Genomic DNA, 25298 nt, shown 5'->3' on the forward strand with positions numbered 1-25298 from the left:
TAATATATTATTTCAGAACACTAGAAATTTGTTTTTATATTCCTCATAATATATACATAATTAAATAAATTTCTTTACCGTCTATTTCCTTAGAGAAATACACCTAAAAGATTATTTCTGATTTAGTTAAATCATTTGTATTACTATTTATTAAAGCTCTTAATTAAGGAAATTGCTTCAATTCACGTCTTTTTTGGAATGCTATAATTCTTTTGGCCAACTAATTTCGTGGTGATCAACACGACATTTACGACAAACTAGTGTAGTGCTATCAGCGGCATTCGACTGTGTCCAAATGCAACAATGTGCATGTGTTATGATCAATGTGTCCATGTATGATGTCTCTATAACATATACACTTCTTTATTAAATTTATGTACAGTCTCTTTTATAATGCAAAAAAAAAAAATATAAGTAGGTGATATGCCAAACCATTAGAGAGGCAGAATATATGTCAAATAGGGGCAAAAATATATGTGATTTCAAATTATAGATATTTTTTATCATAAGCTTATTTAAAATCTCGATTGTTTCTATATTTGATATTATTTTATTATTATAGTATATTTTCAATTTTCTCCTAGCATTTGGTTAGAAAAAAAAAATCTACTAGCACATAAAATATATCATCGATTATTGTTCATATAATATGTCATTGATCCTTATTTTTTTATGTGTTAATAAATAATAATTATTTTTAGCAAATATTTCCTATTCCTTCTGTTGGACCATGATTATAATTTTTATTGATTTAATATAATAAAATGTATCATTTTTTTAAGATGATAAGAAAATAAATACTAAATTTTAATTACTAGATATAAAAGTAAATGTATGAAAATCCTGCATTGTGATAAATACTTGGGATTATCAGACAAACCCCGCGGTTCTTATCAGATCAGAGGAGAAAACTCCATTGAGGAGAGGCAGCGAGGAAGAGAGGGGAGCGGGGCTCACCATTCTTCGGCTCCTTCGCTTGTACTAGCATTCGAGGAAGGAGAACAATGTTCGAATGGCCCAGTATAGGCAATCGGGCACCGATCGATTCTCCGCTCGGAGCCAGATGGATTCTGCAGTCGCCGGAGACCAGATCGGCATCCGGATCCCACAAAAGTCCGGCCGTGTTCGCCGCGCCAAGTCGTCGAGTCAACTATCCGCCGCCGCAGTGGTCGTTGGAGTGACTCTTGTTTTTGGCTTCTACGTCTCCATCCTCGCCTTCCACCGCCTATCCGGTTTTAGAGGTTCCCATTTTGTACCCATCGTCGTCTCTACGTAATATTTTATCTGAATATAATATCAATTACCTGAATTCGATTGTGCAGAAATACCGAGCAGATTAGACGAGTACGGCGAAAAGAACAGATCAGGTCCTCGGCCGAGACTGGAACGTACGCTGGCTTTCAAGGAACTTAGATTTGGTCACTTCACTGGCGGGAGTGGTCGGGATTCTAGATATTGGGATGGGGACGACCGGCGGCGGGATATCGATTACAGTGAGGAGGAAGCTACAGGGAGGAACTTGGGGAGTGATTCCGGGAAGAGCAAGCTTCTGGAGGAGGGAACGGTTGAGAGGGCACAAGGGAAAAGCAGGAGCGGGAGATTGTACAATGAGGGCGGGCGAAAAGAGTTGGATTCTTACAAGAAGAAATATGAGGATTCTTTAAAGACTGGCTTGCAGACAAGGGATGATGGTTGGGTGGAGCAGGCTAATACTTTTGATGAGTATGATGATGACTTTGATGAGCAGGATGAACTTGAAGATTTGCGAAATGAGAGGGATGATTGGGATTTTTCTGCTGACAGTGAAGTTGTTTCTGCTGGTGCTGATGATGAATTCAGGGGATTGAGTAATGTTGGTGCTGTTAGAAAAGATGCATTTTCGAATTCAAATGTAAAAACTTCTGGTGAGGTTTGGAGCAATATTGGTCAGCAGTCTCAAATGGATGGTGGTGATGGCGTTCGTGCTACTGGTAGGGAATCTAGTTCTAGTTCAGGGAGGAAAATTGAATTGAAAAGAAAACCGAAACACCACAAGTCTTCTCGTGAGTAACTTGAATCCCTATATCTTTTGGCCTTCAAATTTATGTTTTTGTTTTTGGTAGAAATAACCCCATAAAAGCTTGGGTCCATGCATTCATTTGGATTTTGTGGGTCTAGAGCTTTCACTAAATGAGCTTCTTACTGAATGTATGATGGAGTATTCGTGGAAGCAACTATCCAATAATTGGATAGAAGATACATTTAATAAGGTGGATGTCACAGGCTAACTTATCTCTAGTCACCCGTGTGGCTTTAGCGCTCTTCCTTGGTACTAAAACTGTCTAACCCTCACAACACTTGGACTTGTAAGCACACAACACCATTGGAAGAGGAATATGGAGAAGTATTGGAGAAATGAACACTTCACTAAGTAAGAAAGATTACAACACCTGAATGCTTGGAAGCTTGGAAGGTTTTCTTGATGGTTACAAATGAGGAGAGGGACTCCTACTTATAGCCCCCTCCAAGTCTAAGGGAAACTTATAAGTTACATGAGAATACACTAATTTGTAGATAGTTCTACATTATTCTTTATAGATATATGATTATAAAACTTTCCAGAATATTCTAGAATTCTCTTAAAGCTTGCTTTCTTATTTATGTAATTATGTGGAATCTTCTAGAATTTCTTAGAATATTCTCCTCATTTTTAGTTTTTTCTAGAATGTCGTGGAATCTTCTAGAGTCCCTTGAATTGCTCTCCACATTCTGCTCTTCTCTAGAATCTGTCTTTCTCTTGTTTAGTTGGTCAATTATTCTTGAAGATCACGGAGCGTGATACTCTCCCCCATTTAAGCTCACAATGCCCTCATTGCGACTTCTCCTTGGCACTCAGACCATCTTCCTTTGTTTGCTCTTGTCATACTTAGGTTTTTCCTTGGTGGTGTGGGGAAGGGGTGTCATGCAGTGAGACTTCATGCAGCTTAGTTCTTGGCTCCAGTCTAATTGGATGATTTTTCTCTCTTCTTGGTGGTAGTTCTTTAAGAACCTCCACCACTTTTCTTGGCATGCCTTCTTTGGGCTTCGCTTCTTCATAGGAGTCGTGAAGAATAACCAAGTAACTCCACTTTTCTTTTGAAATGCCCACTTTGAATTGGATGGTCGATAGCACTCTGTCTTCCTTATTGTTGGCACTTGTTATTGATACTAAGAAAGCTTGATTCCCTTCCATGATGCACATGCTATTGGTGAAGGGCATTGGGAATGCTCTTGCTCGATCCAAGAAATTCATTTTTAAAACAACTTTAAAATTATCCATTGAAATGACAGAGAAGTCAAAGATATCTGACCACGCTCCAATATTGGTCTTTACTCATCTGATTATTCCATAGATTGGTCTTTCTAATGAATTGATCACCTTAATGGAGCTTCTTTCTTTAATCATTTGCAAATCCAATCTCTTTGCTTCATCGGCAGAGATGAAGTAATGGGAAGCTCCCTTGTCCACCATTGCTCTAGTGATCTTCCCGCTTATTACTATCTCCACAAAGAGTAACCCCTTTGCTCAGGTTTTTGCTTGAGCTTGCATCTCATTTAGCAGTTGTATAGCCCATACTTGTGTCGTTGTATTACTAACTTTCTCCCGATAACTTGCAAGGAGAGAGTTTAGAGCATTATTTTGAGGACAATCACTTGCCCAATGCGGTCCATCACAAAGAAAACACTGATTGTGTGGTTTAATTTTGTCTTTTTTAAGCTTCCATTTGTCTTTTGCTTTGAATGATGTCGATTCATGGCGAGTCTCTTCCTTATGTTGATCATTGTCTTCACCCTCTTTGACATAAGTACTCTTCTTATCTTTTGGCGTTGTGGACTCTCTTGAGTAATCGACTAGGCTTTCAACGACCGCGATGACTGTGATAAGATTTTGCACTCCGCAATTTCTAAGCTCGGTCTTCACCCACTGTTGGAGTCCATCCATGAAGTTGAAAACATCCCTGTCTGACATGTCGAGAATTTCAAGAACCAAGCTTGTGAACTCTCTAATGTATTCCCAAATCGTTCCCTCTTGTTTGAGCCTTCGCAATCGGGCTCTAGCCTCTTCTTTCGCGTTCTCGGGGTAGAATTGTCTCTTTACTCATTCTTAAAGTCATCAAAGGTGGATATGATGCATTTATCTTTCTCTATATCTCCTCGTCTTCTTCTTCATCACAACATAGCGATGTATGAAATATAAAAAGCTGCAAATTGTATTTTTGCCTCTTCAACCGTAATCCCCATCGTCCTAAAATATTGCTCAAGTTTGCATAAGAAGTTGTCTACTTCTTTCGACTTGCGAGCTCAATCAAAACTATTTGGTTTTGGAACGTCAATCTTCTTGGCTTCGAAAGTATGCTGGTTGGTGGGCGTCGCTAGTGTCATCTTGCATAACGAGATGTCTCTACGCATTTTCTCAAAGCTAGCACGTATGGCACTCATATCTTTTTCATGGGCTCTTCGTACCTCTTGGAGCCCCCCATCAAATCCTCCCACATCTTAGCCATTTGATCCCTTAAGGAGTTTTGGAGCATCATACCTCTGATTGTTGAATGGATTGTGATGTTCTCCTCCTCGAGTCCACCAACCTTTTGGTCAAGATCCTCTATCTGGGCTGCCACGCCATTCATTGCCTCCTTCACCCGAGCAAAGCTCGAATCAAAGCCATGTATGATCTCTTTGGACCTCCCATGTGGTTTGGATGCAGTTGGATATCGTTGCTTCTGACGACCTCTCCCTTATTGAGATGATTCCACATTAGTGGCTTCGGACTCCATTATGTGTTCTTTAATGCTCTTTGTCATAACTTCGAACCGAGATTCCGATACCAACTGTCATGGGCTAACTTATCTCTATTCACCCATGCGGCTTTAGAGCTCTTTATTGACACTAAATCAGCCTAACTCTCACAACACTTGGACTTTTAAGCACACAACACCCTTGGAAGAAGAGCGTGGAGAAGTATTGGAGAAATGAACACTTCACTAAGAAAGAAAGATTACAATGCTTGAATGCTTGGAAGCTTGGAAGGTTTTATTGGATGGTGCCAAATGAGGAGAGGGACTCCTATTTATAATCCCCTCCAAGTTCAAGGGAAATGTCTAGATTACTTGAGAATACACTAATTTGTAGATAGTTCTACATTATTCTTTACATATATATGTTGCTAGAACTTTCCAGAATATTCTAGAATTCTCTTGAAGCTTGCTTCCTTCAGCATATTTCTGGAATTATGTGGAATCTTCTAGAATTCCTTGGAATATTCTCATTCTTTCTAGTTTTTCCTAGAATGTCGTGGAATCTTCTTGAGTCCCTTGGATTGCTCTCTACATTCTGGGCTTTTCTGGAATCTTCCTTTCCCATGTTTAGCTTGTCAATTATTCTTGAAGATGACTAAGCGTGACATGGAGATCTAACCTGTCAAGTTGGCATGGTAAAACTCAACTTCATTGATAGAGGTTACCTTGAGTATATCCTGAATCCTTGGGTCCTCTGGGGCTCATGTTGACTTGATCTTGTCATTAACTCCATGAGCTCACATCATTTTCACTAAAGGATGTTGGAACCGAGCAGATTGGTTGCTAGAGAGTGCATTGTGGTGATGATTTATGGTGCCATTGTTGAGGAGATGATGTAGCACGTTTATGAAGATTTTGGAATGCTTGTTATCAAAAAAATATTTTATAAAGATGTTTTGAATAAAATTAGGGTCATTCACGTATATACCACCCAATTCTTGTAAAGATTTTCTATTATATTCTAATAAAAGGAATGATGACAAGATTGATTTATAAAAAAAAAGGATATTTTAGTATTTTTGTGAAATAGTTATCACTATTAGCTTAATCAAACCGATATTTAAGTGTTTCTTTTTTTATTAAAATGCACCGAAAAGAAGATTTCTAAACACTATCATCAACTTTTTAAAGTATGACTTTAAATACTACTTTCTGAAAAGCTAATTTTAAACAAACTCTTAGAAAAAGAGAAGCTTAACCAAACGAGGCCTAAGGCTAGATTATGACTTCATTACAACTATTCATTAACAGTATTGTTAAAATGTTTATATTTAAGCTCAACACATATTGTTTGATGTGATTTATTTATTTTTCTCAACAAGCTACTTGTATAGAACTCGAATAAGGCTCGTTTAAAACTTCAGTAAGACTCGATTATGGCTCGTTTATTTTGTTAAACTCACTGCTCGTTAAAAAGCTCGCTAATCCCTATATAAACCGAGCTCTAACTTGAACATGGTATTTCTAAATGAGCTCAAGCTCGAATATAGTTTTAAAAGCTAGAATTAAGCTCGAGCAGAGCTTAAACAGGCTCTTATTAAACTAGCATGAGCTCAAATTGGAACCTGCTCTGCTCTGTTTGTTGTCATAATGGGTGAGAAGGCCCATCATAGGGCTTCATTGTTTTGTTGTTTTGTGGCGCACTAGTTATATGTTTATTTTAAGCTCATGCCGTAACTCTTTGAATTGTTCTGGAATTTAGGTTTTCCATGCAAACATTGCTTTTATCTCAAATCCCTGGTATAAGCTTTAGAGCGTCCACAAGTGAAGCATTCACATTTATCTATAGAAATAGAGTGAACTGAAACATTGTTACTGGATCTGGCGGGCTTAGCTTTTTTATTATATTTTGGTTGGTAGACATAGTTGGTAGACATAATAAGCTAAATAAGGGGCATTGTGCTTAGCTTGATGATTTTAACCTGTCAAAGTTTTAAGTTCTACATGTTGCTTTCTTGGTTTCTTTCAACGACTCAAGGTTTCCATTTCATTGACTTCTCCTTTTTACCATTTGAAATGTGTATGCAATTTCAGGTTCATCTTGTGAGATGAAGTTCCAAGATTTTACAGCTTTGCTTGTTGAACCTCTAGAGAACAAGAAATTTTCTAGATTTTCATTGCAGTATGCAGAAATTGAAGAAAAACCCAGCGGAATAGAAGACTGGGAACCGAGATTTGCTGGCCATCAGTCTCCTCAAGAAAGAGAACAGTCATATTTTGCCCATGACCAGAAGATCAACTGCGGGTTTATTAAAGGTCCTCCAGGCTCACTTAATACTGGTTTTGATTTGGCAGAAGATGATATGAAATACATGAGCAGTTGCCACATAGCTGTATCTTCATGCATCTTTGGAAATTCTGATCATTTAAGAACACCTTATCTTAAGACGGTAAACCATGAGTTATTGTTACCCTTCACGCAAATACTTGCTTGTCTTGTTAATAACATGGGCTTCATTTTTATTTGCTCTTTCTTATGCTTAGTTTTGTGCTTCTATAGTTACAACTTTATTCATCTTTCTGTGTAAGTTTTCTGCTTTCTCTTAGAACTTTCAGATGCCTATCCGTTAGCAAGAACTTTGCTATAACATGTTGCATGAGTCATGGCCGCATGTATGAAACCAATATTTTGTTTTCTTTCTTTAGATGCTTTTCTTGCAAGCACAATGATGATATTATAATTGTGATTGGTGCTTATGTTCCGTGAGTTATATTAGAAGATAGATTGCAAAATTAATTTTGGAGGATATTGATGAACTTTTTGCAATATGTTCGTGAGAAAGGAATCCAATCCATCCAGGGTAACTTAAATGGACATGTTTCTAGTATGATTGACTATAGGAGGATTCATGGTGATGAAATTAAAGGTGGAAATGCAATATGAAAAGTTATGCTTGATTTCACCACACTATAGTAGCATATCATACATTGAGAAATGGGAAGAGTGTCTAATTAATTTTATGAGTAGAGCCATCAAATCATGCAGATTTATTTATGAGGAAAGAAAAATATTTCTTAGAGATAGTAAGGCAATATTTATGATGCGGGATTCGGATTAGCGCCCAAAATCTGGCGCAGAACAGCGCCTCGAAGGGGGTGTGGCACTTCGAAACAGTGGGGCAGAAGCCCCACGAAACCGTGTGAAGCTAAGAGGGAACCCGCAACAGGGAGGGAAATTGCGAATTCTCGCCATCCAGCTAAGGCTATTCACACCGGATTTTTTCTTCGAAGTGATTTCTGGATTCTTCTTGGTTTCCCACCTATCCCTTTTGTGTAAAAGTTTTCTTTGAGCCTATAAATTGTTATCCTACTTATGTAGGGAGTCAATTCTGAGTGTGTTTCGTTTTAGATCTCCTGTGTGGAGTCTCTTTCCCCTTTTTAAGTTGTATCTGAAAGCTGATGGTGCTTCGGCTATATCCTCTCCAAGATGGTGATTGTATCTTTCCTTTAAAAATCGTCTCCTTTTCTGTTCCCAACCGCCAAACTCTCCCTCCGTCACCCTGACACTCAATCATTCCCTCTTCCTATAGGTTATTACAACTGACCCAACTTCCTAACTCCCTTCAAGCTCCTCCCATCCACCTCATTACCGTTGCTGACCACCTAAAATCTTTCCCACTTGCTGTCCCTACGGTTCCACACCTTACCCTCACTGTCACCAGCATTTTGTTGTTGTCACCACCCTTGTTAGCATCCTGACCCACCTCGCCGACCTCCACCACCTATTGAATACATTTTTGCTTTTGTCGTTTTTGTGTTTGTGTTGTTATTTCTGTTTGAGCCATGTTGTAACCTTATTTTAATATTAATGAATGTTTACTTTTTGTGTTTACACTATTTCTCCTACTAGTTCCGATATCATTTAGTATCAAAGCTAGTCCAATACTAGCCATATCCTAGGATTTCCTATCCACCTCTACCCAAGCCACCCCACCCAAATTTTCTTCCGATTCCAACTCTATCCATGCCACCACGAAGTGGTATTGTTGACTGCCTCTGGTCAATTCCCTATAAACTTGGTCCTTGGCTAGTGAGTAGTTTTGTCGAGTTAGCAGGTTGAGTGCCATTTAGCCCAATTCAAAGGCTGGGTGCCATTTAGCCAAGTTCAAAGGCTGAGTTATGAGGGAACTTGATAAATAACTTTTTTAAGTGACTTGATTTGATTGGAAATTTATTGAACTTGGTTGAGATGCCTTGGTGAACCAGACCCAGGTGAATGTGGGTGTATTAGTTGCTAGTTTTTTTCACGTTTTCTAAGGAATTATTAAGAGTGGGAATAAAATCTTTCGCCCATTTTGGCCTAGGTGCACTTGATTTTGTTGAAGTTTTTAATATTTCGTTTGATTTAGTCAATGGCTGACACGCTAAAATTTTCCAATTCTTAAATAATCGCTTAGTTTTCCATAGAGATAAGTTTGTTTCCTTTTTGCAACTAAGAAGAAAATTAAGTACACTGGCCATGAGTTATTTGTTATGTTGCTAGAGAGCATTAAGGAATGAGAAAAGCACAAAGCTTCATGTGAATCTTTTTTGTGCCACTTTGGAAGAAGTTTGAGGAGAAATTTGAAGAAGCTGGCAAGGGAATGAAATACAATGCGGCAACCATGGAGGCTTTATTGAGTGATCTTCATGCAACTCTCTTGGAGAAGAAAGTTAGCTGATTCTTCTCTTCTTGGTTTGTCGTGGATGGATCTGTCCAAAATATTCTTCAATGATAAAATTGACTTAACTCTAAGTAGCATCCCAATCTATGAGCGAGTTTTTGACTCTATGAAATTATCAGAAGGGGATGAACATGATGAATTCGCTGTTAGTCTAAGAGATGAAAATGCCACTGAGGATCCTGATATTAAAAGAAATTATATAGGAAAAAAAGAAGTTGATCATGAAGAATCAAATAAGGGGGTCCGAGTTCTAGATGAGATTAGGGAATGTGAAATTGCAATGTTCAAAGTTGCCGAAGGTTGATTCGGTCACAATAGTTTTGATGAGTATGTTTGAAAGTTTGCTTGAGGATTTTGATTCTTTGAATGAAATGATTTGTACTTTTCAAGCTACTTTTGAACTCTAAACGATGAGGATTACTGAGAGACTTTGTTCAGCTTGAAGTTTTTTAGGAGGCTAAGAGACATGTTTGTGCATTTTGGTGGTGAAGTTTTGTATTTTATCTAGTCTCCTTGATGCTTAGTTTGGTGAAGTCGATAATGCTATTTGTTTATAGGTAAATGATTTGAAGTATGAGAGGACTTCGAAGAGGGAGTTTGTTACATATTCACAAATGAATCAATTTGTTGTTGGTGCCGAGCTCTTGCTGCAGGATTTGATTCATCGTGGATCAATATTTAGAGATTTTTTTTATCCTATGATCCCAGCACTGCTAGGGAAGAGGAGTCATCAGTGGATGCAAAGTTAGTGAGCCCACCTGCTTCTCTAAGTTGTCCTCCTACAAGTTAGTGGCCCTTTCGGTTTTTCTTGTCAAAAGAAGTGGATTTTCTTTTGAAATAACTATTTTCCTTTCCACTTTTTTTGCTTTTATTTTCCTCTTGCGCAGGCTCTTTTCTTTTTTACAAGTAACTAAGAATATATATATATATATATATATATATATGTATATATAATGAATTATGGTTAGTTAGTTGTCCTTTGATGTATTAATTAGAATTCCCGGATATCTTAATGTATCACTTTGATTCTCGTGCAATTGATTACTAAATCACTATTTTTTTATTTGACTTTCCTTGATGCTCGCGCACGCTCTTTTTTTTTTTACAAGTAAATAAGAATATATATATATATATATATATATATATGTATATATAATGAATTATGGTTAGTTAGTTGTCCTTTGATGTATTAATTAGAATTCCCGGATATCTTAATGTATCACTTTGATTCTCGTGCAATTGATTACTAAATCACTATTTTTTTATTTGACTTTCCTTGATGGAACTTATTATCACCTCCACTTGCTCAACTTTCTCATATAAGTAATCCTACGCTCCTTCATTTGGTTTCTTTGTGCCTTCATTTGATCTTTTGCAGTCTGTATTTTCATTTCTCTTGGGTGTTTTTCTCATCTCATTCTCAATTTCTTAGGTTCTTCTTATGCTCTCACATAACTTTTCTAGGTCGATACGCAAGTCACTGAGTCAGAAGTTTTGAGATTGGAGATTACTTTACAATATGAGTTGTTGAGGTTGGTGAGCTCGCTAACTCGATAGAAAAATTATCTCATGTTGTTGTCCATGCTACATTGATGCTTGTAGATCATGTATATATGACAGTTTCCATTGATAACCGAGATATATTGGAAGAGTGATTAGTATCAACAGCTCCTAATTCCTTTCAATCATTAAGTACTGCATTTTGAGAGCATTGGCCGTGCCTTCATATGGTCTGCAGCATTTGAAGGCGACGGGAAAGCTAAAGCAAAGGCCTTGTGGCTGGCTTTGGCATGTGAAATTCGGACTACATCAAGGTTACTTGTTCTCAATCTTGTACAGGAGTGCAAGACAGATATGTGAGCCTAAATAATTCTTTAATTACCAATTATTCTAACAAAATAATTAACTAATTAATTATATTGTACTTAATTATATTATTAAGTGCTAATAAACTCTTTTTGATATAAAAAATAACCTAATGGATCTCTGATTACCTAGGTTAAAAGTTAAATATCAATTAATCTGAATTATTAATCAATTAGTCAACTATACTAGGTTGAATCACTGTGATTAAACAAAAATAATTCTTTATTATCATAATTTATGCTTTAACTTTTAATTAGCTTTAATAAGTAGTTAATATGAATTATTTTCATTAATCATTTACTTTTAATTATCCCATATCTTATTATGAAACCCTTTAAACATTGATAAACCCATATTGATATTTATAACATAAATTAATCACTATGTAGTCTGATTAATAATCAATATAACTAATCTCCACTCAGGGTAATTAGTAATATTAATCAAAACAATCACTTGGGAATGCTTCCAAAATATGTGGAAACGCTCTCATCAATGTTTTAACAGTTTTATGAAACAGCTGATTTTATTTCCAAAAATATGAAACGCAACATGGTTACCGGATATGGATTTTTTTCACTTGTCCCTATTTTTATTACAGAAAACAAAATAAACGGGACATTAAACATAATTGCTAAACAATTTTTTTTTCTCACTTAAATGCCTGATTTTATTATAGAAAACATGAAAACATGAAACTAATGTGACTCCAAGCATAATCTTCCGTATTGCATAAGATGTGCGTTTTAGTTGTGGAATATCTCCTTTTTAACCCAGTAAGATAAATCCTCTACTACATTCTTTAACCTAGATTTTAGTATGTTTGTTGAGATATTTCTTTTAATTCATTTAATTAAAGTTGGATGGGATTTTGTATAACCAACCACTTCTCTTAAAAGGAACAATATTTTGTTAAGGCATGTGAGAGATTGAGTTTAATCCCGCATCCTATAATTGATGAAAAGTTACTTATAGGCTTAAATTGTTGGCTGAAAATTGATTTGATCATTTGTATATCTAGTCCAACTTTGGCCTCCCTCTGAGTGTATACTTTCTAAGGATTTATACTTTCTAACAAATGACATCTTATAATTTTTTTCCCACAAACTCTAACCAAATTCTCCTTTGAAGTAGTTGGCCAAAGAAGCCCTAAATAGGCCTTAGTCTGGTTTCACATGGTTTCTAACCCATTAAACACCTTGAAAATTTTGGATCAACTCCAAATCTAATCTAGATACATTGCTCTACTACTTACATGAGTTTCCCTGTTTTTTCTACGTCTTAAATTTCTTTTTTAAAACCAAACATTTCATATTGGGTTGTTTCCCAGATTATGTTTCTGCATGACTTAGTTTGATTCTAAAATTTTGAAATAGTATTCCAAAACCTTATGAAATTTTAAACTTTTTTAGATAATACTTGGAAGCACCTTTTTAATATTTCTTTTTATTTTTAAACCTTAAGATTACATATATTGTCCACATCAAGGATCTAAACTTAGATTTGAAGTTTTTTATTTTTGGGTTGCACGTCAGATGACATGCATAATTTTGATTTTCCCATATGTTCCTTCACCCAAGCCCTAATCCGTTTATTCTATACTTTGACATATCTTGAAGTTTCTTGACCCAAAATATCCTATTACTCCAAGGCAAGCCTTTGGGTCTTGACCAAGATTGATATTAAAGCAAAGATGCACGTGATTGTGAGTTTATTGATCCATGTATCTTTTTGAAAGATTTTGATTAGTTGTTCTAAACTTACATGATGGTGTCTAAGTTTGTTTTTTTCCTTAATTTCCCCATATCCCGTGACTCTTACCCTCGTAAAATTTCAAATCTTTTCTTGTCTTCAATTCTACAAAGACTTAAGGGTTTGATGGTCATCCTATATTGATATTTTGGTGAGGGCAACTCTTTTTGATAAATTGTGGAAATTGGAATTCGTCTTTTTTGTCTTTTTGTGAGAATCTTGGTGAGAGGCATAGAGATTTTAGACTAAGAAGCTTCAAATGATATTAACAAGGTGTGGTATCATTGGATTATAGTTTGGTTTAATGAATCGAGGAGAAAATCAAAGTTAATGGTGGGCCATATAAGGTGCAGCTCAAAAAAAAAAAAAAAACCCTAGATTTGAGTTTTTTATCCTTGGTGTAGAGAATGAATGTAACCTAAGAACATGAAACTTTTGTCTACATATTTTTTTCTTAAGTATCAAGATCTTTGGATATTTTTCCAAAAATCTAGAATTAGATTAGTTATGTAGGAACCTCATATGTACAACAGCTTCGGGTGAAATGATTAACTTCAAAAAAGAGGTTTAGTACTTGAATAAATTAAGGAAACTTTTGTAGGTAGAAGACAAATGTATCTAAATTAGATCAGAGTTAATCTGAATTTTCATGGTGTTTTGATGGGTCAAAATTCTCATGGAATTGGACTAAGTACTGTTTAGGACTTCTTTGATTGATCATTTCACAGGAGAGTTTGGTTAGGATTTTGTTAGGGAAGAATTAGAAGAAAATGAAGAGATGAAAAGGTGGCATTAGAATCTCTCATAAGGAAACACAGAGAAAGTTGCAAGAGAAAATATAAGATATTATAGTAAGAAATTTTGATTGGAATTCAGATTATTTCTTCCACACAATCTCTTGAAAATTAAACCCACATAAAGACTAAGAATAAATAATTACACAAATTAAAACGATTTTTTTCATAGCTCCTGGTGATAGGTCCATTATTTTCTTGCTTTGATTCCTTGTCGAATTGATCTTGTGTTGCATCAAGTATATTGTAATTTTGTTGCTAAATCCATCTCTATACCTATCTGTGTATGTTATGATGACTGGTAAAGTGATATATTTATATACTGTTGCTTGAAAATATGCGAATATTTCTTTCTTCTTCGTTTTTGCCTTATGGGAGACTGTGGAAGTTAAAAGGAGCCAACCAAAACATTATCCATTTTTATCTAAATATTGATCGAATAAATTGTGTATTTTTCATCTTCATGTATTCCGACATTCTTTAACTGTAACCTTAACCTTTGTCCTTGAAAATCTATCAGAATGCTGACTAATTTCTATTATTTTGCATAAATTTAATATGTGCATTATGCCACTCATTTTGTATGAGCAGAAAATCAAACAATGTATTATTTCATGGCTGAATTCCGTCTTCCAATTGACGCAGATTTCACGCCAGTCTAGGAAAAATGTCTGCTTTATTATGTTTGTGGATGAGATTACATTGCAGACGTTACTTTCAGAAGGGCAGAAGATGGACAGTACAGGTTTTATTGGTTTGTGGAAGATTGTGGTTGTTCATAACTTACCTTACCCTGATATGAGGAGAGTTGGGAAAATACCCAAGTTTTTGACACATCGACTTTTCCCATCTGCCAGGTGTGAATGAATTTTGGGGCATTTACATACACCGCCCAATTCTTATGTTTTTACATATCTGACACCTAAACTTTATTTTGTAACATTTATACTAACCAAATATTTTATATCACAAAAAAAAATAGCATCATTTGAACTTTTTTGAAGTAAAATATACATTCATGCATGGGTAAGGTGGCTTTCATGTTAATCTTCCAAGAATTTATTCTAAAGATGCAGTCGCTAGTTGACTTCAAATTCTCGTTGCACCAACCTTGACTTTGATTTTCTCCTTTTGAATTCACAGCCACTTATCAAGTTCTTTGCCTGGCTTTATGATGCGATTATATATGAGTATTCTAATTTTAGAATTTCTTAACCTCAGATATTCAATTTGGCTTGATAGCAAATTACGTCTACAAAATGATCCCTACCTCATCTTAGAATATTTCCTATGGAGAAAAGGTTATGAATATGCCATCTCCAACCACTATGACCGGCACTGTGTTTGGGAGGAGGTTGCCCAGAACAAGAAGCTGAACAAGTACAACCACACTGTTATCGATCAACAGTTTGAGTTCTATCTCTCAGATGGCCTCAAAAGATTCGACCCGTCGGATCCCAACAAATTGCTTCCTAGCTGTAAGGCTCTTTATTTTATAAAAATTTCTTCATTCATCTTATAATTCAAGAGTAAAGTGCGAAAATAGGCCCCTGATTATTTACATGCGGTCTTTTTAATCGTAATATTAAAAGAGTTTGGGGAGTAAATTGGCTCTTTAAAAACTCTGAAACTAAATTGAGCCCCTACAAAGAGTCATGGGATTCTTTCGACACTTTTCTCTATAATTTAACTAATTCACATAAATTAGCTATCACTCTACATGTGCACAGATGTACCAGAGGGCTCCTTCATTGTGCGAGCACACACGCCAATGTCGAACTTATTTTCGTGCCTTTGGTTTAACGAAGTGGACCGCTGGACTCCTCGTGACCAGCTGAGCTTTGCCTATACTTATTTGAAGATTAGAAGGAAGAATCCTGACAAGAACTTTCATTTAAACATGTTCAAGGTATGAAGCAATGGTCCACTGAATGATAATATTTTGAATTTATTTATGTTCATGGCAAATAATTATGTCAGGATTGTGAGAGGCGGTCCATAGCAAAGCTTTTTCACCACAGAGCAGAAGATAGAAGGAATATATCTTTACAATAGCAATTATTGAAAGCCTCAGAAATACAATCCTTCTCTATTAACAGGAGGTATCTCACCTGCCATTATTTAGTTTTTTTTTTTAGTTCCTTGGATTAAAGGGTTTTAGAACTCCAAGTTCTTTGTTGCTGTCCTTTTATTATTTCATTTTTCTTAGTACTTTTAATGGTTCCAGTGATGATTAAAAGCTTGTAAAAATCTCATCCCACTGAGAATTCTTTGAATCCATCTAATTTTTTCAAAATAATACTTGTTTGTAGTCTAATCTTTTAATATTTGATCTTAGTTTCAACTAATTATCTGTTAACTATATTATTGACATTTAGTACTTTATTTTATTAAGTTAAAAAGAATAGTTATGATGGTACCGAATAATGTTTTTTGGCCCTTGTGCATGATTGCTCTGGCTGGTTTTACCTGGTCCCACAAATTTCCAAATTAAATGGCTTAGTGATTATAGTGCTCTGTCACATCATTCATTTCTTCTTGTTTTTTGTTAATGCATAAGAATTGTATGTTATAATGTCAAAGCTCATTAATTTCAAAATTTATAATAGTTTTAGCTTATTTTAATTATTTATTTGGTGTTTGTTTATCTTAAAAATTTGTTTGTTCTTATAAGCTCAACAAATAACTTATTTATAAGCTTGATAAAACCCATTTAATTGAAAAATAAATAGCTCAATCACACTACTTATCAATTTATTTAATAAAATTCATTCGGTTAAAAAATAATTAGCTCAATAACACTAATATTAATTTATTTCATGAATACCAATAAAGCCTAGGCTAACTCATGACTTGATTTTACTAGGATATATCTCCATCCATGGTATGGGGTCGAGCAAAGGATATAAAACAAATGCCCTATATTTCACAAATTATAAAAAATCCAACCCAAAAATACAAATCATAATAGGGGCATTTAAATACATAACTATACAATTCTCGTGTATTTATATATCTAGCACCTAAACTTTCATATCGACAAGCAAACAGATTAAAATTTTAACATCTAAAAAATATAACTATCATTTGCTTTCTTTTTTACAATGAAGTGCTCTTTTTCATGCACACAGATTTATGACACCAAAATATTATAAATATAAATATAAATATTTTGATATTAGATATATAAAATGCAAAAAGAATTGTGTGGTGTGCATGTAAATTTCCCATCATAATAAACATCTGAACTGTGCTTCATTATAGATGGAACTAAAAATATATCTATATATATATTGAGATATAAATTGCTATAACTGTTTCTCCAGCTCCTACATTAATGGCCACAAATATTTCCTAAAAACCCTTATTTCCTACTAAAAGCCTACAATTTCCTGCAAAATTGACCATCTTCTTCCATTTTTAATGTATACACTTTTTCTAAACTTAATTCTAATCCTACCATTCCAACCAATAAACCAATCAATGAATACTGTACAGCTCCACAACACTTCCCCCATAAATATCAAATCCAACCTTGTGATGAAACAATTTCTAACACTAATATGTGGATCAGAGGCGTCAATCGGATGGAATGAAAATGAAATATTTGTTTGCCTCAACCGCTGCCGCCATTATTTGGAAAACGAAGTGCTTCGTGGGCTCTCAGAATCTCTGAGCTGAAACCAACTAATGACTGAAATACTGGAACTAAACCTGATCTTAAACTGGCTGAGCTAACTTGCTCAACTTGTCTCAACGTCTCAACATGCTTTGCTCTCACTTCATCCAATCTTTTCTTCATGGAATCCAACGCTGTAACCCGTTCATCAAAATATGATGTATTTTCAGTATTTCGGATTGACAAATCTCGGTCACCATGTTCCATTTGTAGACTGCTAAGCTTTGCAGAATACTCTTTGGACAGAAAATCTGCTCTTTGTTGGAGTTTCTGCTCCTCATCTTGGCTTTCCCAGAGTCTGTGCATATTGGCAGCAAAGTTTTGGATGGCTGCTTTAACATCATCAACTTCTGAAATCGTGTTTATGGCTCGAGACCAGTCGTTGGTTAGGACGAAAAGTGAAGGAGCTCGAGCGGCTGGCGAGAAGGGGGGAATCCCATCAGGTGTTCCCTCACGGTTTTTGGGAAGCCATTTTGACAGCCATCCGTTCAGAGAATTGACAAAAGATTTCTGTGAGCTGATCCACTCATCAAAACTTGCATGCCATTTCAGGAGTGCGAGCTCCAGATGCATGGTGGCTTTTGTGGCTGAATCCTGGAATGAAGTTCTGATGCTGAGTTTATAGTTTTTACTGGCGATTATAGACTGTAACTGCTTTTGATGACAACCGAGAAGCAATTTCCACATTTGGGTTAATCTGCAAATAAAATGATTATTGTATGAGTTTGTGGCGCTACATAGAACATTATGTTCAAAAACATAAGGAAAAAAAATGAAGAATATAGGTGCTATGCATGATGGAAAGGGTCTACCAAAATAAAGGGGAATTTGAATACATTACAAGGGTGGATCTAGGAAGACCACAGGGTGGGCGATTTCCCACCTGAGAGTTCAAATCCCCCTTAATGGATTTTAAAATAAATAAATAAATATTAATAAATAAGTAATTTTGCACCCTGAATAAATCATTCTGCCTAATGCTTGAGAAAATAATATTTAGAAAAGAGTGTTTAATGTAATAGATTTGTTTATCATCAAGAAAGAGGTTAGTTCCACACCTAATACATTATCACATAATTCTTATATATATATATAATTACATTACACAGATGTTTAAATCACATTAAAACATATGCATGAAAAAGTGTATTTCACATTAGACGAGTCTATTTTAGTGATATTATTTATGTGGTTTAGAGACTGTGATGTTCAAGAAGCAAATATAACGGTTTAAGTGATAAATATATAAATGGGGGATTTACATACATACCACTCAATTTTTATTAATTTTCATATCTAGCCACACACAACTTTTATATCGCATACATGCCACCTAAATCTCCCCAATACATCAGATCTATCACTCCGTTAAAATTTGCCATCCCAAATAACTGTGAAGGCAGCGAGAAGATTGTGGTGCACAAAGACATTTGGAAACTTCCATCTTTCTCCTTCTGTCCTGCTGCTTCTCCGGTCGATCACAGCGATGGGATCGCGACACACAAAGACATCTAAAACTCCCATCTTTCTCCTCCTTCCACTTTCCTGCTCCTTCGGTCGACAAAAATGATGCGATCACAATGTACAAAGACCTCCAAAACTCCCATCTTCCTCCTTCCGCACCGTTGTTCCTTTGGTCGACCATAGGGATGACATTGCAGGGTATGAAGACCTCTGAAACTCTCATCTTTCTCCTCCTGCCCTGCTGCTCCTTAGGTTGACTGTAGCAACAGGATCGTGACGTACAAAGACCTTTGAAACTCCCATATTTCTCCTTCCCGCCCCACTGCTCTTTCGGTCAACCGTAGAGACGGGATCGCAGTGCATAAAAACCTCCAAATTTCTCATCCGGACAACAAAATTTAACGAAGTGGTAAATATGATGAATTAGAGAGAATTGGGTGGTATGTATGCAAAAATAAAATTTTGAGTTTTATAAATGAAAATTAATAAGAATTGGGTGATATGCATGTAAATCCCCCTATATAAATATAAAAAATTTGTGCAATATAATTAAATCCTCCAATAAATAATTAACTTAAAAAACTGGTACATTTTATTCTTCATTTTAGAGACTATGAAAACTATCCAAAAGAAAAAAAAACTAAGGATAGATAATTCGAAGGCACGCAAGCAACTGGAAACATGGCCAGCCTGCTGAGAACTGGGAACGAGAAAGCGGGGCGTTGGCAGCAACAATAAGAATTAAGGAAAAGGTAAATAATGCAATCATAGAGAGAAAATAAAGATGAAAAATTTTCATAAAATACGGCCGAAAGAGAAAATCAAACTTATGTCGGCTGACAGTCTCTTCATATTAATTTCTCCAATGGATGAAGCAAAAAAACATATTTTCATGGAGGATAATTTTAAGAAATTGAGAAATAACTTTGTTTCATACCGTCGGATTAATTTGACAAGCTGAGGTTGCAACTCCTCATCCATTATCCTGCACATTCTTCTCGAAATAGCATCAACAGAAGTGATTGCAATGCTCATCTTTGTGCGCACAGATCTTGCTGAGACTTGGGTAGCATTAATTTTATGGAGCTCTGCTCCCCTCTCATCCAGTGATTTTAGTCTCCTCAATTTCTTCTCATGGATGCCTCGCAATCTTTCTTCAGCCTAGGACAACCACCTAATCAATTTAACAATTACTTTATTTCAAAATAAAATCACAACAACTTGCTAAGAAACTAAAATTTTTATAGTTGTATCAAATCAATCAAAGTGCATACGGAAACTAAGAAAGATTTAGAATCAATTTGGAATGAGAAAATTTTAAAAAAGCAATTTAAAAGTTCTCCCAATGAATACTAAAGCAATCTAAAAGTTGTCCCAATGAATGATATGCTTCAAAATCAAAGATTGGATAATGTTAAAAAAAAGGAAGATTTGCATGCATACCACTCAAATCTCATGTATTTACATATTTGACACCCAAACTTCAGTTTTTACATATATGACAACTTATCTATGTATGAAATGGAGTGTTTCACTTTTTAAAAGTTCAAATAATGGTATTTTTGATGTGATATAAATGAAAAAAATCAAATTATAGGTGTTAGATATGTAAATACACAAGAATTGGGTGATATGTATGTAAATGCCCCAATAAAAAATAGTTTATAATAATAATTTATTATTATTATACATACAAAGACACACACACACACACACACACATATATATATATACACACACACCTGTCAAAGGTGTCAAGCACGGTTTATACTATTAAACAATCTGCACTTACTGCCCATCGAAAGGAAAAATTTTAGCAAATATTTTATAGAAAGACATTTTAATCGTCCGGTGAAAATAACTTTAATACCCACTATAGTTTTGTTAGCTTGTGGCTGTATGCTATAGGTTGGCTCACTACACAAGCACTGTTATTGGGGAAAGCATATATAACCTTTCATTATAACTGAAGACAATGCGAAAGCAATGATTATGTTCAGGGCTGGTAGATTATCAGAACCGTTAGCGTGCTATTTAGACCAAGGAATATTTTCGACTCCACCAATGTTGCATTTAATCATAAATTACTTGGTAGTTCAAATGGATTGCAGGATGAAACAGTCATTGAAAAAAGAAAGAGAAATTTACATAGATACCACACAATTCTTATGAATTTACATATCAAAGACTAAAAGTTAGATATTTACACTTATAACACCTTGGTGTTATCAACCTATGCATGAAAATGTGTAGTTCACCTTTAAAAAGAGAGTGATGGTGGTATTTTTGATGTGATGTTAAAAATTTGAGTATGTTAAAAATTTGAGTGAGTTAAAAATTTGAGTGATATGCATGTAAATATGCATGTTTAGGTGTTAGATATTTAAATGCATAAGAATTGTGTGGTAGGTATGTAAATGCCACAAAAATAAAACTCAACACTATTCATTTTAGTTTTTTATTAAATTCAATTATGCTGTTATATATACTATAGGGAAGTCGAGCAAAATGGCATGATTGTAGTTTGGCTGAGGTGCCAATAATTTAATTTGATTACTATTTTATGTTCCAATTTACTGTTATATAGAATATGTCGAGGTCCTAACAAAATGGTTTCTAAGTATGGTTTCGAGGTTTATAGGATATTTTGGACAAAGCGCAGTAGATAGTTATCGATAAATAAAAAAGCACTTTTCTGAGATGTTCTAGATTAAACTCTTTATAAATTGATCCAACTCTTTATAAATTGATCGAGGACATACTTTTTAGGGATAAATTGAAAAGTATTGATATCAATTCATGTTTATTTGCACTATTACCAATATACAAGTCAGATTAAGTTAATGATATAACAGAATTGATAAGTTAATTAAGGAAAAAATGAAATTAATTTAACTATATTCCGAAGATGCACATTGAATTAAGTTGACGTTTTTTTTTCACACAAGAGTTCATTAATGATGTGACGTTGGAGGATTGTCTCATCCAGTTACAGGAGATTATTTGTTTCATAGTCAGTATTTTAGAGATATTTATACTAAATAATTTGTTGGTGCATTAATCCAAAAATAAACCTAGTTATAGTAGCCCTAGAATTCTATTTTATTCCACCGGCTTTTGGCTTTTGAAAAGGAAGAAGATGAAGAAAACCAAGAGAATAAGAAATTTGACTTGGAGGTATACCTTATTTGGTTAAAGATAAATCCACTTTAAATGATTTATGACTGCTTAGATTTTGAGTTTGTATTCATATGAAATGAGATTATACTATCAACATAGCATTGGAAGGAAATAACTTTATAAAGGAGTAAATGCCAGAATGGCCATCTGACTATTTACATGGCGCTATTTTAGTCTTCTCAGTCTATAAAAGTGTCAAATTAGTTCACAAACTATTTTAATGATGACTGAAATAATGCTCCCTCTAAATAGTCTGAAGACTATTTTAGCTTTCATTTAAAAAAATAAAAGAACGAAATTGACACTTTTATAAACTACAAGTCTCAAATGTCCCCCCCCCCCCCCCCCCCCCCCCCCAAAAAAAGGGTCAATACACCATTTTAGCACTTTCCCTTGATAAATAGGTCTCAAGCTTCAAATTTTGAAGCATCGTTAGATTCCTAAAATAAGCATACCATGCAGCACTGATTGATTTTGCATAATGATCATTATATAATGATTTTGATTTGATAAATTGAATTATGTACATTTATAATCTCATTGCATATAGTTCGTACCTCTAATATTTGTGCATACGAATTGCATGAATATATAGGGAAAAATTCAAGTATTTGATATTATAAGCATAGTATGTGGCTTAATTGATTTTAAGATAATATAGTTTATTTGCATGAATGTTGTTTGCATGATGATGATGAGGCTGACAAGAAAAACTTTTGGTGTGGTCAATAGCAAGTTTTGCATTACAATATTAAACTATGAAATTGTTACACAAAAATTATTAAAAAGATCATCAAATCCATAGCACACCATGAATAATGCATTGCTCTTAGCACAGAACAAAATCTAGCTGTTAAGGTGTTGTTTGACTGAATGCACTATAGGTGTAAAATTAAAAAGTTTGCATCCCTTACAAGACAAAATAGTTTATTTCTACAAGATGAGCCATTTACTGCACATTGAGAATTGGGCAAAATTGATTAGCAACCTATATAGTAATAAGTTTATGAAACAAAAAATGCATAGAAAGATTTAAATAAATTTCTCATATTGTGCAGTACCTTAACTTCCTCATAAAGTTTCTTTTCCCATAAAAACAACTTCTCCAGGGTTGATGAAAGGTGACCGGACTTCACACTCACGTGTTTCTCAAATTCCACGTTGATAGACCTGTTATTCATTGTTGTTGCTGCCAAACGACGCCTATGTTTGAAAAGACGGCGTGAAGGCATACGGAAGCCAACGCAAACCAAAATCCTGGAGGAGATCACTGCAATAGTATTTATAAGATTTACCAACTCAACATAAAATTATTTACAGCATTGGATTCTCATAAAAAGATTCTCCAAGCCAGATTATAATCAACTTTTGATTAAAAAGATGCAATCAGGACTATCATTTTACAGATATTTAAAGTTGCACAAATTTCCCAGAGAAAAAGCATTAACGCAACATATATTTTCAAACTCACAAACCTATGCCATTAATAATAAGCCAATCCGATTAAACAAGGTATATGAGATAGACGATGAAGATCATATTATGCTTTGTTCGCTATTACATGAAACTCTCCATGGTAGGTTAAAGAAACAACAATGAAAATGATGGAACCTCTTTTCTAAAATGAAAACATAATGGAGAATTGAGAAACCAAATTTTAAAGCATGTAACTTTTTAAGAGAATATGTCCACTTGTTCATTATCCATAACTTCAACCTACCTTACTCTATACATGCAATTAAAGTTCAAGGATATCTTTTCATTCAGCAAAAGGTCAGGTAAAAATTTTATGAAGTTCATTTTACCTTCCAGCTCATCTACTTAGTCATAAGCATGCTCTCCTAAGGAAGCCACTTTTTACTATGATAAATCTACGGAGGAAATGATCTTAAGCTAGAAACGACCTTCTTTAAGACAATCATGATAGAGCCTTAGACCAATAATTTAAGGAGAAGCTTTTGAATGGTCATTCCATGTTAATCATAGATCAGAACAAATAAGGTATAACTCTATTTTTTTTTCGGGCAGATTGAACACTCACACCAAACACCTTGGGATTCTTTACTTTATTTCCAGCCAATGCGCTACACATTCAAGCATTGTATAACTCCATTTTAAATGATTTTTTTTTCACAACACATAAGCATATTTGCCTATTTATTATTCTTCCTAATCTTTTCTATAAAACTATTGACCATCATTACAATAACATACTATGCTTACAGCAGTGAAATAAAATAAAATAAAAAATCAAATTATATTCATCTTTTGTGCCTTAATGACAAGAGAAGGATATACTAGAACCGATATTTAGACAGCAAAACAAAATTTTCTAAGCCATGCAAGTCGTAGACCTATTCCACCTGAAAACCTCTTCCATTACATTGGTAAACATTACTTTAAGCAATGAATCTGAAAAGAAAATTAAAAACATTGGAATCATAAAAAACCTATAGATAATGCAACAAAAATTCCAAAAGCAAAACGTTAAAAGGATAACAACAAAAACCGCACTAACCTTTAAACACTTTGTTTCTTGGTCGGTATGGCACTTTTCCAACCTCTAGCAATTTGGAGACCTCGTCATTGCCAGTAATTGCAGACTTGAACTCTTCTTTAATATCTCCCGTGGCTTCGACAACATCCTTACTGCCTTCCATAGATGATAAGCCTCCATCAGTTGACCCGCTTCTCTCATTCACCAAAGAGGTTCCCTTTTCAAAAGTCACCCCTTTCTTCTTCAAGCTCGATCCTTGCTCTCCATTGCTACCGACAAAACTTGTTGATGAACTTCCCTTGCTCCCTTTCTCACTGGGACTAACCTTGCTCGCCTTCTCTCCAGAACTGACCAAGCTCGTTGAAGAACTTCCATTGCTCCCTTTTTCAGTTGGGCTAAGCTTGCTCGCCTTGTCTCCAGAACCGAGCTTCCTCGATTTCTTCTCCAAATCGTCCGTCTTCTTTGCCCGTAAAGTTTTGGAGCTACCAATTCCAGAACCCTTTTCTCCAAAATCTTCAGCAATCATCTTTCCCTTCTTCACTCTAGTAAGTCCTTCCGGCTCAGTCTCTTCCTCAAGGTCAGGAATGC

The 25298-nt window shown here is 34.9% G+C and overlaps 2 protein-coding genes across 2 annotated transcripts in view; one reads left to right on the top strand and one right to left on the bottom strand.

The window, feature by feature from the left end:
* The first annotated feature begins 892 nt into the window (after positions 1-892).
* Positions 893-16161, top strand: LOC110035635. Its single transcript, XM_020739902.1, has 7 exons — positions 893-1241; positions 1323-2042; positions 6849-7204; positions 14536-14747; positions 15112-15368; positions 15621-15799; positions 15871-16161. Exons 1-7 carry the CDS (start codon positions 1013-1015, stop codon positions 15943-15945), a joined length of 2028 nt encoding a protein of 675 aa, XP_020595561.1. The 5' UTR covers positions 893-1012; the 3' UTR covers positions 15946-16161.
* Positions 16162-17504: 1343 nt separating this feature from the next.
* LOC110018195 overlaps positions 17505-25298 on the bottom strand; it is a 9214-nt gene continuing 1420 nt past the window's right edge. Inside the window, exons 2-5 of the mRNA XM_020715433.1 lie at positions 24732-25295; positions 23275-23483; positions 19971-20194; positions 17505-18266 (exon numbers count right to left, since the gene is read on the bottom strand). Of these exons, the coding sequence (XP_020571092.1) occupies positions 17507-18266; positions 19971-20194; positions 23275-23483; positions 24732-25295 (1757 nt within the window). The 3' untranslated portion in view covers positions 17505-17506. The remainder of the gene's footprint in view (positions 18267-19970; positions 20195-23274; positions 23484-24731; positions 25296-25298) is intronic.

Source organism: Phalaenopsis equestris, unplaced genomic scaffold, assembly GCF_001263595.1.
Source record: "Phalaenopsis equestris unplaced genomic scaffold, ASM126359v1 Scaffold000002, whole genome shotgun sequence".
In the NCBI taxonomy this organism is placed as follows: domain Eukaryota; kingdom Viridiplantae; phylum Streptophyta; class Magnoliopsida; order Asparagales; family Orchidaceae; genus Phalaenopsis; species Phalaenopsis equestris.